Source organism: Camarhynchus parvulus, chromosome 14 (genome assembly GCF_901933205.1).
Source record: "Camarhynchus parvulus chromosome 14, STF_HiC, whole genome shotgun sequence".
Classification (NCBI taxonomy): domain Eukaryota; kingdom Metazoa; phylum Chordata; class Aves; order Passeriformes; family Thraupidae; genus Camarhynchus; species Camarhynchus parvulus.
Window position 1 is genome coordinate 1,722,840 of NC_044584.1, and position 15,467 is coordinate 1,738,306.

The 15,467-nt window shown below is 55.1% G+C and overlaps 1 protein-coding gene across 1 annotated transcript in view; it reads left to right on the forward strand.

Annotated features, from left to right (window-relative positions):
* C14H16orf71 (chromosome 14 C16orf71 homolog) overlaps nt 1–10,489 on the forward strand; it is an 88,250-nt gene extending 77,761 nt beyond the window's left edge. The window contains exons 18-21 of the mRNA XM_030958418.1: nt 16–236; nt 2,041–2,126; nt 6,809–6,878; nt 10,412–10,489. Of these exons, the coding sequence (XP_030814278.1) occupies nt 16–236; nt 2,041–2,126; nt 6,809–6,878; nt 10,412–10,489 (455 nt within the window). The remainder of the gene's footprint in view (nt 1–15; nt 237–2,040; nt 2,127–6,808; nt 6,879–10,411) is intronic.
* Nucleotides 10,490–15,467: the final 4,978 nt, after the last annotated feature.

Here is a 15,467-nt window from a genome sequence, read left to right on the forward strand (position 1 = left end):
GTGCTGTTTTCCCAGCAGGCCAGGCCCTGCTGGAGCAGCTGTGGCCCAGCACGTGCCTGGTGCTGCCCGGGCTGATCCTGCGGGGCTCGGAGCCGCCCCCGTACGTGGCGCTGCTGGAGGAGCTCCTGGGCAGAGGCTTCGTGGTGACTGCAGCTCGTCTGGCTGTGCTGGACTCAGCCCAGGCTCTCTGCATCTCCCAGATGCTCAGCAGGGCCAAGGGCAGCGTTGCAGCAAAGGTATGGAACAGCTGGAGCTGGGCTTTGCTTCCTTGGCACTAAAGAAGAGCCTTGTAATGATGCCTTGCTGTGATGTGCTGCCCCGAGGCTTTGGTGGCATTATTGCAGCACTGCCTCTGAGCCCTGGCACCTCTGGTGAGTAATGTGGGCACTGGGGGCACTTCCTGATGGTCCTGCATCCCTGGGAGCCCTCGTGGGAATGGCCCATCCACCCCTCATTTATTGCATGTTTCATTCCAGTCAGCCATCACCCTGTTCTGTGTGCTCTGCTGCTGTCTCTTGTTTCTCCATAGAAATACAGTTTCTATTTCCCTCTCTGTAATCACGCCCCATTAATCCTCCTCTACAATGCTAAAAACCCCTTCTTCTTCTTGGACTGTGCCCTGGAGCCTGAGGTTTTCCCAGCTGGAGTGTTTCCTCCAGCTCTGGGGCTCCCAGCACAGAAAGGAGCTGGAGCTGCTGGAGCCAGTGCAGAGGAGGCACCAGGATGATCAGAGGGATGGAGCAGCTCTGCTGGGAGGAAAGGCTGAGGGAATTGGGATTGCTCACCTGGAGAAGAAAAGGCTTTGGGGTGACCTAACTGTGGCCCTCCAGTGTGTGAAGGAGCAACAAGAAAGATGGAGAGAGACAATTTACAAGGGATGGAGGGGCAGGACACAGGGAATGGCTTCCCCCACCAGAGGGCAGGGATGGATGGGATATTGGGAATGAGGAATTGTTTCCTGGGAGGGTGCCCAGAGCAGCTGTGGCTGCCCCTGGATCCCTGGCCAGGTTGGATGGGGAACCTGGGGCAGTGGGAGGTGTCCCTGCCCGTGGCAGGGGGTGGGATGAGATGGGCTTTGAGGTCCCTTCCAGCCCAGGCCATTCTGTGGCTCTCAGCAGGTGCAGCCCTGGGGTTTGGGCACAGGATGCTGCTGGGCTGAGCTGGCATTGCTCCACAGCAGCAGAAAACCAGGCCCAGGCTGTTTTCCTCTTGGGGTAGGAGAAGCCCACCCAGTCAGGAGCCTTGCCTGGGCAGAGCTGGGAGGTGGAATGGGCAGGAAGGTGCTGCCAGCAGCAGAGAGTAAGCAAGGGGGGACAGTAATGACAGTGGCAGTCACACAAGGGCTCTCAGACCACAGCAGCTCCCTCACAAAACACAAACATTTGGGCTTCCAGCTCTCAGTTCTAAGTCTTGGGTGTTATCTGTAATAGGAACATGTAAGATCTTTTCAGGTTGTGCTTTTTAAAACTGACACATCCCTTTGAAGTACATCTGTATGGAACAGCAATTACATCTAGCAGCCAATTAGTGTAAGCACTGCTTGCCTGTGCCCTGAGTCCCCTGAGGATCCATCCCCTGCACAGGGAATGTGCACAGCTCTCTAGGAAGGACACAGCAGCTCTGGGGGAGCAGAGCCATCCCTCCCTCCTCCTGTCAGAGATAAATGGCCCTGGGCAGAGCTGGGGTGTTTCCAGAAGCATCTGGCACTGCTGAGTGCCAGATGAATGTCACAGCCTTTGCTCTCCCTCTCTAGGAGGGAGATGGGCTGCTTCAAGTACTGAGTGTTTCTGCTAAAATATCTCAATATTCACCTGCCTTGGTGTTCCTGCTTCCAGCAGAGGCAGGGAGTGAATAACACACCCAGGCACTGCTGGTTTTCACTCTGAGGGCTGGGGGGGTCACAGACAGCTCAGACATGGCACTGCCTCTGCCTGGGGGGATCTGTTGCTCTGTGGCTCCTGTTCCTCACCCATCAGCCACCCTTAGAGACTTGTTCAGGTGCAGAGCAGCACCAAGGCTCTGTTCCTCCCTCTCTTGCAGTGCTCCCTGCTGAAGGATGGGCTGTGCCTGGTGCTGGCAGCACAGTGGGACAGCTCTGTCACCTCCCTGGACTCCCTGCTGGACAGGTAAGGAGGAGCTGCTGCTGCCCTGAGGGAGGGCACCTCTCTTCTGTGCTTCTGACTCAAGGGCAGCCTGTTGTGGGTCACTCACTGGTCATGGAATTGTTCAGGTTGGGAAAGATCAAGTTCACCATTAATCCAGGCCCTCAAGTGCCACATCCACACATTTTAACTCTTCCAGGGGTGGTGACCCCACCACTGCCCTGGGCAGCTGTGCCAGGCCCTGACCACCCTTCCATGGAGGAATTTCCCCAATATCCAACCTAAACCTCCCCTGGCCCAGCCTGAGGCCGTTCCCCCTGTCCTGTCTCTGTTCCCTGGGAGCAGAGCCCGACCCCCCCGGCTGTCCCCTCCTGTCAGGAGTTGTGCAGAGCCACAAGGTCCCCCCTGAGCCTCCTTTGCTCCAGGCTGAGCCCCTTCCCAGCTCCCCCAGCCCCTCCTGACCCTTCCCAGCTCTGTTCCCTTCCCTGGACATGCCCCTCAATGTCTCTTGTAGTGAGTGGCCCAATACCTGAGAGTGTCCCCCAGTTTCCAAGCCATGTGTCCTCTACTCAGGACCTTAAAAAACCGAGTTGTGTCCTTTGTTAAGGAGCTGCAGTGTCCATAAGGCTCAGCAGCGTGGTTCCATGAATCCAGGGAATTCTCTGCAATTAGGACTCACATTGGGAATAGACCTGCTGAATCAATAAAATTCCTAGGAGAAATATCTTAGCAGATTTTATGTTTGCTGTGAAGGAAAAGAAAAAGAAAAAACAAACACAAAACCAAACCTTAAAATAAACACCAGAAAGCAAAATCAAAAATTAGCCTCTTAAATAAACCACCAGAAAAGCTGGGTAGAGGATGTATAAGCCTGGAAAAACAAACAGAACCCCTCTGCAGGGACTGATTAGTGAAACAGAGTGATTAGCAGGACAATTAACCCTGTGTTCCCCAGAGGGAAGGGCTCCCTGCACGGGGCTGCTGTTTGGCACTGGCATGTGCAGCTCTCACACGTGGCTCCTCTGGCACAGGAACCAGAGCCAGGGCTGTGCCACATCCCATGTGGAGCAGCCCAGCAGCCAGGCCAAAAAACCCATCCTGGCTTGGGCTGTGCCCTCTGGAGCACTTCCAGAAGGTGCTGTCAGTGGATTCAGGAGTGCTGGGGTTTGCAGGCTCCAAGGGATCAAAGCTGAGCATCCCCGTGGCTGCACCTCAGAGTTCTCACCCTGCAGAAATGTTCCCAGGGCCACACCTGGGAGGGATGGTTGGAACAGATTCCATTGGTAACTTTTCAAAAATGTTTTTAATCTATTGACAAGATTTTGACTTCCATTCATTTAAAATCACACCCTTGGGAGCCACATCCCAAACTTTCCTCTCTGCAAGGGGAGACAAACAGCCAGTCAGCCAAGGCCTTTGTGGTGAGATTTCTCCCAGCTTCCTCTGGTTTACAATGAGAAAAAAAAAGTGAACTTTTGGGAACCTGGAGGTCACTGCTGGAGGGAGTTCTGGGAGAGTCACTCCAGATCCCAATATCTCTGTTTTGCCCAGCAGCACAGCCATGGGTGCTGCTTAAAGCCCAGCACTCCCCTGTCCTCCAGGCTGGCTGGGATTCCAGGGGCCAGTCCCAAGGCAGCCCCTCCAGGGACACCTCCTGTGCCTCCTCCTGGCTTTCAGAGCCCCCAGGGGCTGAGCAGGAATTGTGCCAATGTCTGCACCTTCACCCCCCTCCTGCTCTGCACAAAGGATGAACTTCTGTGCTGAGCTCCAAAATACCTGTGTGTCACTTATGGGGGTCAGGATCCACTCCCAAATGAATGGATCTACCCCCAAAGAGCAGGATCCAGTCCCAAATGAGTGGATCTACCCCCAAAGAGCAGGGTCCAGCCCCAAAGAGAAGGATCCACTCTGAAATGAATGGATCCAGCCCCAAATACGAGGATCCACTCTCAAATGAATGGATCCAGCCCCAAACAGCAGGATCCACTCTGCCTCTCCCCCCAGTGTCAGAACCAGTGATCACAGAGCCTTTTCAAACCAGCTCTACAAAAAAAAACCCCAAAACCGAAAAAAACCAAAAAACCAAAAAAAACACACACACACAAAAAAACCCCAAAAAACCCAAAACCCCCCAAAAAACAAACAAAAAAAGCCCCAAAACCAAAGAAATAAAAAACCAACATAATTTTTGCCTTCATGATGGAAAATGCCTGTGGAAGGGAGGTGCAGCAAGGTGTGCCCGAGGGTGGGAGGAGGGAGGGCTCTGATCCTCGGGGAGATCAGGAGCTCACACCCTTTTTGTCTGTCAAGCTGTGGAACTTTTTCAAACGAGCCTGACTTCACTGGTGCCTCCCAAGGACAATTCATGCCAAGACATCTTCAATTTAAATAACAGCAGAGGTTAATTACTCTCGCAGCTCCATCAGCCCTTTGTGTCCCGGATAAATCACTGGATATTTATCTCCTGTCTCTGCCAGGACCCAGGATTGCAATACCTGCCCGGGTCCAGCTGCACTGCTGGAGCCTCACCGCCGTGAAGGGATTATTTTCCAGCCCTTGAGTCCCAGCTGAGCCACATTTCTCTGGCTTTGTGCCACGGGCAGGGAGGGAGGGAAGGACGTTCCCATCTGTGATGTCAGAGATGGGCTGGGATAAAGAGGAATCAGGTGTTGAGAGGAACAATGTGGGCTCTGCCAGTGAAACTGCTCCTAGTCCTGAGCCTGTTCAAGCTTTCCTGCCAAGGACAGGCATTCAGATCTGGGGGGTTTGGAGGCGCCCCCAAACCCTCCTTGCTGTGGTTGTTCAGCAGCAGGGCCCACTCTGGCTGCTCCCTGGACATCCAGGGCATCATTTCTGCACCAAAACCCACCGGGCACAGAAAAAAGGGGCAGAACAACGCAGCTGTGGGCACAAAATCAGCCTGGCACTTGGGCTGCAGTGTGCCAGGGGCAGCTCACAGGGCACAGGGGGGGTTTGGAACAGGAGAGGGAGCAGTGGGGGACCCCAGAGAGGGAAGTGAGCCCATCCTATCCACAGCCAAGGGAAAACCATGTGGGACTCCCCTCGCTTGTTCTGGCAGCATCTGGCTGCCTGGATGGCTCAGGATAAAGCATCTGAATTTTCCCTGTCAGAACTTGTTTTCACAGCCACATTTCCTGGCTGCAGGGTGGCAGAGGCAAGAATTTATAGCAATAGATTCAAAGCAACTCCTGGAAGGAAGGCATGCTCTGCTTTTTATGCATGACAAACCAGATTTAGCTGCCTTAAGAGGTGATGCTGGTTCCACAGTGATTACTCCTCTATGGTTTAAGCATTTAAAAAGCACTTTAAGATTGTCAGGGCCTGTGTTGTGCACAGACTTAGCGGCTCACCTGGTTAACTCAGCTCAATAGGCAGGCTTTGGCTAAAGCCCCCCCAAACCAAGCTGCAGCAGGGAAAAATTAGAGTTTAGGCCAGGCTTTGTGCCTTGCAGCCTTGAAACTAGGGCCTGCGATCAGAGCAGAAGCCAGGAGCTGAGGAACTTAGCTGGATGTTTTTCTCTCTGATGAAACATTCTTACCAAGTGCTAATTGCTGCTAGCCGGGAGCGATGTTGTCCCTGTAGGAAACTCATCCCGGGGAGCTTTGGAGGGGAAGGAGGTGTAGAAATTTCAAAAAAAAAAAAAAAAAAAAAAAAAATGGGGTGTAAAATCTCGGAGCTGTTGAAAACCAGGGAAGGGAAAACTGTTGCCAAGCGCAATACCTGGCTGTGGGGGAGGGAGCTGGGAGGGGTTTCCAAAGCCTCGGGGGAGTTCTCGAGCCTGAGGCTCCGAGTGTGCACAGAGTCCCTTCAAAAGGCACCTCTGAGTTTGGTACCTCGCCTTTCCATCCCTCTGGAATACGTTTTGAGGTCAGGCGGTGTGTGGCTTGAGGAGGGGCAGAGCAGAACCAGGACTGGTGAGGCAGTGCCCGCTCCCCTTGGCACTGGGGGAAAACACCCAGAAAACACTTTAAAAATGAACAAACAACCTTACAATGCTTTTTTTTATGCACTAAAAAAGTCCTTGGCTATCTAAATAAGGGTAATCCTGTCTACAAAGGATGCAGAAATTGGAGCAAAGGTGAAACTCCTTAAACATAGAAGTGTTTTTACCATGTTTGTATTTTGAAAGCATAGAGATAGAAATAGAAAACATTGATAATCATTTCTTCACCTGGGGAGTGAACATAATGAGAAACAGGACTTAGGTATTTTTTCTACTTTTGCAATATTCTGAATAAAGAAACCATAGTGTGTGAGCAATGTGGGAAATACCAAGTAGGAACAGGTATTAAACTAGAGTTTAAGTTCTAGCCAGGACCTTATGGTTCACTACAAATTGCTTTCCAACTCTGTCACATAATCACTGCAGGGTCCCTGTGTTATCTCAGTGCAGAAAAAGCCTCTTGCCCAGGGCTTTTATGTGATTTATGTGCTTTTCCCACTGCCCCAGAACCACCCTTATGCAACTGGACGTGGCTTGTCCAGTTTGTATTTAAAGTTTGTTTGAAGGTTTGTATTTAAATAGTGCAAAGCCATTTACACAAAGCTTTGTAAAAGCCAGGGTTTAGCTGTGTAAAGAGGAGCAGCAGCAGATGCCTGTGGCTGGAGCTGCTGGCACAGAGCTCAGAGCTCCCTCCCAGCTGACATGGCAAACTAACCCTGCTTCCCTTTGTCTCTGCCCCCAGTGCCTGCTGGCAGAACCAGTCAGTCCTGGACACTGCAGAGCATCTCCTTTATCCCCAGAATGAGAATCAGGCAAGTGGAGAAGTTTGTGCTATGGATATGTGTTCTTTGTGCTCCTGTGATGTAGGAAACTTGTTAATATTGGTTGAAATTTCAAAGAAAATGATAACTTTTGTGAGTCAGAGGTGGTGACAGCCCCAAGCCTTGGCTTAGGCTGAGAGCCCAGAACATGGGGAAGGTGGGACCAAAATCCTGTCAAACTGTCTCCCACATTGCAGTGGTGACACAGCTTTGAATCAAAACATTTGGAGATATTGATAAAGGTTCTGTATTTTCCATAGAAACTCTGTTACTTTTTGTGAAAAATCAATACTGAGAAAAATATCACAGAAGTGTGGAATGGTTTGGGTTGGAAAGAACCTTAAAGCCCATCCAGTGCCACCCCTGCCATGGCAGGGACACCTCCCACTGTCCCAGGTGCTCCAAGCCCCGCCCAGCCTGGCCTTGGGCACTGCCAGGGATGCAGGGGCAGCCACAGCTGCTCTGGGCACCCTGTGCCAGGGCCTGCCCACCCTCCCAGGACAGAATTTCAAGTGTCTGTGATATTTGTCAAAAACAGTGACAAGAAACGTTCATTCAGCCCTATGGCACAAGTCCTGTGTTCTGGAAGTTGCATTTCAGAAGCCCAAATCCAAGTGGAAGAGGAGGAGTGAAGCCATTAGCCATTCCAGGGATGGTCTAGCTGAATATTTTCTCAGTAATTCAGCCCAAGAAAGGAAACACTGAGCTCCAGACATGTGGGCAGCTAATGGGAATAAACTGCATAAATGCATTCAAAATTCAGGCTGTAATCATCAAAATTTAGCTCAAAACAAATGAGGGGTTTGGAGAGAGGAGGCAGAGCCTGAGGAGTTGGGATCAGGAGGTAGCAAGTCCTGGTGGAGCTGTCCCTGCCCATGCCAGGGGTGGAGTGACACGAGCTTTAAGGTCCCTTCCAGCCCAAACCATTCCGTGGTTCTGTGATAAAAGACTTGTGGAGAGTGAGAACCGATAGCAAGTGGACAAACCTCTCCTCTGGATCCCTTTTTTCCCCCAGTAAAAGCCCAGCAGGAGAGTGAGATGTGTTTGTAACCTCAGCTAACACATCAGAGCTGCTGCCTTCAAGCACCAGTGCTCTAAGGACTGAGCCTTAAAAGACACCGAGCCCTCTTTGAAGTGTGCATTCCTGCTTTTAACAGTGTGCATTCCTGCTTTTAACAGTGTGCATCCCTGCCTTTAACGCCACAGAAGCACCCCGAGTGCCCCGGAGAGGCTGAGCTGAGCCCCCAGCCCTGTCCCGAGGGCACAGAGGATCCCTGAGTTGATCTCCCATTCCCGAGGGTGCAGATGGTCCCTGAGCTGGGTTCCCAGCCCTTTCCCGAGCAGATCCCTGAGTTCCCAGCCCTTTCCCAAGGGCACAGAGCATCCCTGAGTTCCCAGCCCTGTCCCGAGGACACAGATGATCCCTGAGCTGGGTTTCCAGCCCTTTCCTGAGCAGATCCTTGAGCTGAGTTTCCTTTCCCAAGGACACAGCAGATCCCTGAGCTGGGTTCCCTTTCCGAGGGCACAGCAGATCCCTGAGCTGGGTTCCCAACCCTTTCCCAAGCAGATCCCTGAGCTCCCAGCCCTTTCCCAAACGGATCTCTGAGCTCCCAACCCTTTCCCAGGTAGATCCCTGAGCTCCCAACCCTTTCCCAGGCAGATCCCTGAGCTCCCAGCCCTTTCCCGAGTGGATCCCAGCGCTGCAGTGCCCGGGGCACGGCTCTGCAGGGCTCTGCCAGCCCAGCCCTGGCTGCTGCCAGGGTGCCAGGCTGTTGCCAAGGAATGTGACAGGCCAGCGAGTGCAGGCTGTCTCCTGATTTGCTTTGAAAGGACATTACATCTCCGTGCCTGACACAAAATCCCTTCTGCTTGGGGAACGAGCCTATCAGGGAGAGGCTTAGAGGGCTTTTTGTGCTAGGGAGGAGAAAAAGCAAACATGCTCAGCCCTTCTCCCTGCTCCTGGCAGCCTGGGGTGTGCAGGCTAATCCCTCTGGAAGCAGGGGGCTGGGGGTTCCCAGAAGGAATGCGGTCCTGGGGCAGCAGCACATCTCCCTGGGGGCACGAACAGCACAGCAGCAGCTCCAATGGGCCTTTGTCTCCCAAATCCAGGGCAGGTTCAGGAATCACAGCGAGATCTGAGGAGCAAACCCACCGGGAATCTGTTCCTCAAAGGATGGCCCCGGGAATGGTGTTTGAGGCTCTGATCTCCTGCTAATGAGTTTGTGAAATGTCAGCCAGGCTTTGCAGGGCAAAGCTAATGAGGAACAAGTCCGTGTCAGGCAAAGTTCAGGAGGGTTAAATGAACATGGGTTTCAAATCCTCATGGTCTGAGCAGAGCTGCAGCCTTTGCTGGTGGAGTCAAGCCATGGAAGTGAAATGGAATATCATCCTTGCTCCCAGTGTGATTTGGGATTAGGCAGCAGGATGAGGAATCAGCTTTCCAACGTGGCCTGGTGCAGTGCTGACATCTGTGCCTGCTTCTGCTGCATTCCTGGAGCACTCCAGCTGCCCTGGGTGAAACACCTGCCCGAGGAGCAGAGAAATCCAGGCTTTGGGAGTTCCCCCAGTGACCCTGCCAGGCACACTCAGCACAGCTCCCATTTGGGAGTGACAGAGCCCTGTTTGTTGGTGCCACCATCAGCGGCTGGTGACCTTCCTCAGGGCTGTCCCTGCAGCTGGTCCATGCCCAGACTGGGATGTCTCCAGTGATGAGGGAGTGGTCAGGGAGTGCAGTGCTCAGCCTGGGCACTGGGGTGTCCTGGGGCTGGACACTGCTGTCACCTGCAGCCGTGACTGCGGCTGTGTGGGGCTGTGGGGACAGAGTGGCTGTCCCTCGGTGACATCACTGACCTGCCACCATCACAGCAGTGGGGTGACACAGTCTCTGTCCCTCAGTGAGAGCCCACGGGGAGCAGCCCAGCCTCCCCTGGCAGCAGCAATCCCCCCACTCTGCCTGGAGCCACCGTCCCTGCAGACACCTGGAACGTGGAACTGGAGCACAGCAACGCAGGGAAAACCTCCCAGCCCCTCCTGGTGTGACCCTGTCCCCTGAGCAGCAGGCAGAGGGGCTGCAGTCCCCTGAAAGAGACTCAGGAGCTGTGAGGAGAGGCAGGAGAGCCTGAGGGCTGTGTGGGGTGGGTGGCAGCACAGCATCCCCAGTGCTTTGGGGCCCTTTGGCACAGCCAGGATTGCAGGCTGGGCTCAGCCCCTGGCACCCCATTGGCCTCTCCAGCTCACAAACAGCCGTGCCAGGCCTGGGAAGGACAGGCAGAGCAGCCAGGGAGGGAGGGGATTTCCACTTAGCACCTTGCTTGTTGTTGCTTTTCTTCATTTCCTTGCAAACACAGCTCCTGGGCCTCACAAGGAGCAGTGTCCCGGGCTGTGGGACACTCACAGCCACTCTGTGCTGGGATCAATCCAGCCAGAAACAGCCTCTGCACAGGAACCTGCCTCTGGAAAAAAGTTTCTTTGCCACTCACAGAACTCACAGGTCTCCTCTAACCCTTTCCTTGGTTTCTCCCCAGGCCCAGGATCTGCTCTGCTGCTTTTTTGACCCCCTGACATCAGAGAGCATCCACCGAATTGAGGCCCAGCCCTGCTAGCAGAGAGGGGCAAGGCAGCCTTGGGTGCCACTGTGGACATGGACACACAGGCACCAGCAGCTCTAAGAGCACTGTTTGTTTGGAATTAAACACAGTCTGAGGTGTTAGCATGGCTCAGGGTGGTGGAGGAAGGCTCAGTGCCCCAAAACAACCCCCTGGGACCTGTGGCTGTGCTTCCCTATGGAGTCCATCCAGAGACAATGTGCTTGTGAGCCTGGAGCAAGGCTTGGAGCTCTCCCCTGGCTGGGAGAACCTCAGGAGGCAAGCACAGGGCCAGGTGCTCACTCTGTGTCTCTCAGGCGCCTCCTGGGGACTCCACCTCCCCCAGGCCTCAGGGACTGCATGGAGAGACTGCTGCTGCTGCTGCTCTGAGCCAGACAAACCCCAGCAAATGGAATGGAAATAGAGGGGAAGCTGCATCCCTGGAGGGTCAGCACACCAGGCTGAGCTGTTCAATAAGATGAAAGGCTGGACAGCTCACCTGCCTCTGCTCCAGCAGCCCTGTCCTGGGCTGGGCCAGCCCCCACCGTGCTCCCTGCACAGGGCCCTGCCTCCTCTTCCTCCTCCTGCAGCAGCTGCTGGTCCTGCCAGCCTTTCCAGGAGCCCAGAGGAAAGGAAGCTGCTGTTAATGCAAACCCACAGCCTTCCTGGGACACTCTGGCCTCCTTTTCCTTTGGGAAAGACTTCTCAGCCCAGGAAGCTCCTGTTCCCACCTGCCCTGCTCAGGCACAGACCCTGCCCTGCTGGGGCCTCATCTCAGATCTGGGGCAGGTGTGGATGCCACAATATCAGAAGGATCTAAAGCTGTTGGAGTGTCCAGAGGAGGGACCTGGGCATGGGGAGGGGTCTGAGGAGCAGCTGAGGGCACTTGGATTGTTCAGCTGGAGGAGGAGACTGAGGGCAGAGCTCAGGGGGGGCTGCAGCTCTGATCTCTGGGGCAGGGAATGGCTGGAGCTGGGCAGGGCAGGGTCAGGCTGGATTTTGGGAAAGATTCATCCCCAGAGGGTGCTGGCACTGCCCAGGCTCCCCAGGGAATGGGCACAGCCCCGAGGCTGCCAGAGCTCCAGGAGAGCTTGGGCAATGCTCAGGCACAGGGTGGGGTTGTTTGGGGTCTGTGCAGGACCTGGAGCGGGATCCATGATCCTTGGGGTGCCTTCCAGCTCAGGACATTCTGTCATTCTGTGCCTGCCTCTGGTTCCAGCCATGGCAGAGGTGGCAGGGACAGTCCCTGTGAGTGTCCCAGAGGGGAGGGCAGAGCAGTGGGGCCAGCCCAGCTCTGGGGGCTGGGGGTGAGCCTGGGCTGAGCCCTCCTCCCTCCCAGCTGTGGGAAGGTGACTCCTCTGACACCTGTCCCTTTGGAGATGAGATGGAAGTGCCCAGTGAGTCCCAGAGCTGTCAGAGGTGGGGCCCTGCAAGCTCTGCCTCCTCAGCAGGGACCAGTCCTAACACAGCCCTGCCCCTCTCTAATCCTGGAACAGCAACAGGGATTGTCACAGCCAGCCAGGTGTGACAGAGGGGGACACAGTGACCTGGCCTGACCTCACACAGCATTTCAGTGTCACCATCACAGAAACCCAGCCTGCTTTGTGTTGGAAGAAACCTTAAAACTCATCCCATCCCATCCCTTCCGTGGGCAGGGACACCTTCCACTATCCCAGGCTGCTCCCAAGCCCTGTCCAACCCTGGAAGTTTCTCCCAAGCTCTGCTCCCCAGCCCTGCTCTGCCTGGATGGGCTCTTTGGGCTCTGTGGTGGGACCAGAGATCTCCAGACAGGAGCTGGAGAGGGGAGCAGGCAGCTGCCCTGTCCCTGGCGAGGACGAGGTCCTTGGAGTCATGGGCTGGAGGAGCCTGCTCTGCTCCTGCAGCTAAGTAGGCCATTTCCTGCACTCCAGGCACATTTCTGTCATGCTTGTGAGCCCTGCACGGCTTTGAAACAAATGGAAATTAGAAGGATCCACCCCCAGCACTCGGGGAATTTATCTGGAAAAGGAATGGAATAAAGAGAGCAGCTGAGGGAGCAGCCCTGTGGAGCTGCACGTGAGGAGGGGGCAGCAGCAGCCCTGACCCTGCCAGCCTGGTGCCACGGGGGTCACAGAGCCCTGTCCCTGTCCCCCGCGCCCTCAGGCCTGTGGGACTGCAGCTGGACATCGGGAGGGGGGGTCTGGTGAGTGCCAGCAGTGAGCCTGGGGAGGTGACATCCCACGGGGACACCCCCAGCCCACCTGGGCTTGGCAGGAGCACTCCCAGGAGCTGAGACCAATTAATTCATTAATTCATGGAATTAATTAATAAAATCAGAGAGTTATGAATGGTTTGGCTGTGAAGGGATCTTAAAGCTCATCCTATCCCCCAGGGACACCTCACACTGTCCCAGGCTGCTCCAGCCTGGCCTTGGGCACTGCCAGGGATCCACCCTGTGCCAGGGCCTCAGCACCCCCTGAGTCGAGATCAATTCACTGTGTAACAAACCAGGGCCTGGCACAAAACATTTCCCATCCCCTTCCAGGCATCCCTGCTGGGGCCTGAGCCCTGTGAGCTCCATCCACCGCCTGTGCCTCAGTTTCCCACCTAGGAAATGAAGGTGGCAGCTCTGCCACATCCCCCAGGCACAGCAGCACCATCCCAAAAATGGGGCAGCACCCAGATATCTCTGAGCAAGGAGCTGCTGCAGTGCTTTGGGTTCCTATTTTAAAGCCCAGCTAATTAATCTCAGCGTAACAAACTCGCACACCCTGCACAGAGCAGGGGGAAGAAGCATCCTCTGGTATTTCCAAAATGCCAGCATGCCAGAAATAACCCTGCCAGCCTTTTCTCCTAGAGAATACCCCACTTGTCTCTGGAGAAGTGACAACCAGGAGCACCACCAGGAATCCATCCCTCCATCCATGGGAGCTGCAGCTCTTGCACTGTTTTTCCCTGGAAACTGCCACGAGGCAGCCAGGATTAGCTAATCAGAGCTGAGGAGCAAATTAATGATTGAAAGAACTAGGAGAAAGGCAGATTTGATCCGAGATTGCCAGCTTTGCAGCTGGCTCCTACTTGCAAACAATTCATTTAGATTATGAAAGCAAGAAATTGAGTACAAAACCCCCTAGATTGTTTGCTTCCTGGAGAAAGAAAAGAAAAGAAATGGAATTTAGATTAAAAATTATGCAGAATAGTATTAAATCCCCACCCTCTTGTGCCTCCCCTCTTGCTGGAAAACCAGAGCTAATCAGAATTTTGCATTGTTCTGCTGCCACTGTCGGAGCTGCCTCAATGGAGGAGAGATAAAATACAGGAGGTGGCGTTTGCTGTTAACCCCTTAGGGTCCTGCCGTGGCAGGAATGGGAGCACAGTGCCTGCTGCTGAAATCCCATTCTCCCAGCTCCCTTCGGGGTGGGTGCTGGGGGCAGAGCAGCTCCTGGGTGGGCACACTGTGTTCATTCACACACTGGGAGCTCTCAGGTGAGCCCTTTGTCCCTCCCCAGGAAGGATTGGTGTCCCAGGTGCTGGATGCTCTCCCTGGCAGGGCACAGGCAGAGCCTCACTCCTGCTGAGGATGGATTTAGCTAATTAGCAGCCTGGTAATTGCTGCCTGGCTGTCCCCAGCAGCAGTGGGACACTGACACCACCCCAGGTGATTGAGGGGACCTGATCACTGCCCTTGCCAGCCTGAGCAGGGCAGGGGCAGAGCTGGCAGGAGCTGCAGGAGCAGCTCAACCCCCCGGGCACAGCCTGGCTGTGCCCTCCTCTGGTGGCTGTGACCAGGGCCAGCACTGGCACTGCTGGGCGAGCTGGGTGCTGACCCTCTGCAGCCACATGGGCTGCTCAGCACCCTCAGCCTGGCCAAACTGACTCTTTCACCCCCAAAAAGAGTGGGGTTCTGCTTCAGCCCTGTGCACATGAGCCCTGCTGAGCCCTGGGAATGTCCCAGAGCCACCAGCCTGGGCATGACTGCACAGCCAGCAGGATTTGCTGCCCTCCCAGCAAACTCAAAATTGGGCACTTGGGTTTCATCTCCTGAGGTCCATGGCTGGCTCAGGAGCAGGAGGAGCTGATGGACCTGCTGCAGGCATCCTTGGATCACCCACACTCACCAAACTGGATCATCCTGTGCCAGGCACCTCCCGTGCCCACAAACATCTGCCTTGCTCTGGCTGACAGAGCCAAAAGCACTTGGGTCTCTTGGCCAAGAGCCACTGCTGATCTCCAGGGACACCTCAGAGCCCCTGGCAGTGCCTGAAGGGGCTCCAGGAGAGCTGGAGAGGGACTGGGGACAAGGGATGGAGGGACAGGACACAGGGAATGGCTCCCACTGCCAGAGGGCAGGGATGGATGGGATATTGGGAATTAGGAATTGTTCCCTGGGAGGGTGGGAAGGGGCTGGCACAGGGTGCCCAGAGCAGCTGTGGCTGCCCCTGGATCCCTGGCAGTGCCCAAGGCCAGGCTGGATGGGGCTTGGAGCAGCCTGGGACAGTGGGAGGTGTCCCTGCCATGGCAGGGGATTTGGGTGATCCTTAAGGTCCCTTCACACCCAGCCCAACTCTCCTTCCATGGCTGTGATATCACTGGGTCCTTGCCTCACCACTCTCTCCCTGGGGTGGGAATAGTTCTGTCCCACAGGGCAGGCAGTGGCCCTTCCCCAGTCCCTGATCCCCCCTTCCCAGGGCACCATTGCAGGCCTGTGGCAGCAGGAGCTGGGGATTAATTGGTCCCTGGCACTCCCCCTGGCAGGGCTGAGGAGCACAAAGGGCTCTTTGTGTGATAAAGGGGCCGGGATGAGTCACTCAGGGGAATGAACCCAGGCAACGGGGATGCTCAGCCAGAACAGACACAGGAGCTCCCTGCAGGCTCTCACCGGGTCACACGGGGAACCAGGGAACCAATGCCTTGTCTGGGCCCTCCTGTCCCTGGCACAGCCATGGCCCAGCAGCAACAGCACTGCCTGTCCCCAAAAGTGACCAGTTTGATCAGTAAACCGAGGCAGAAACTATGC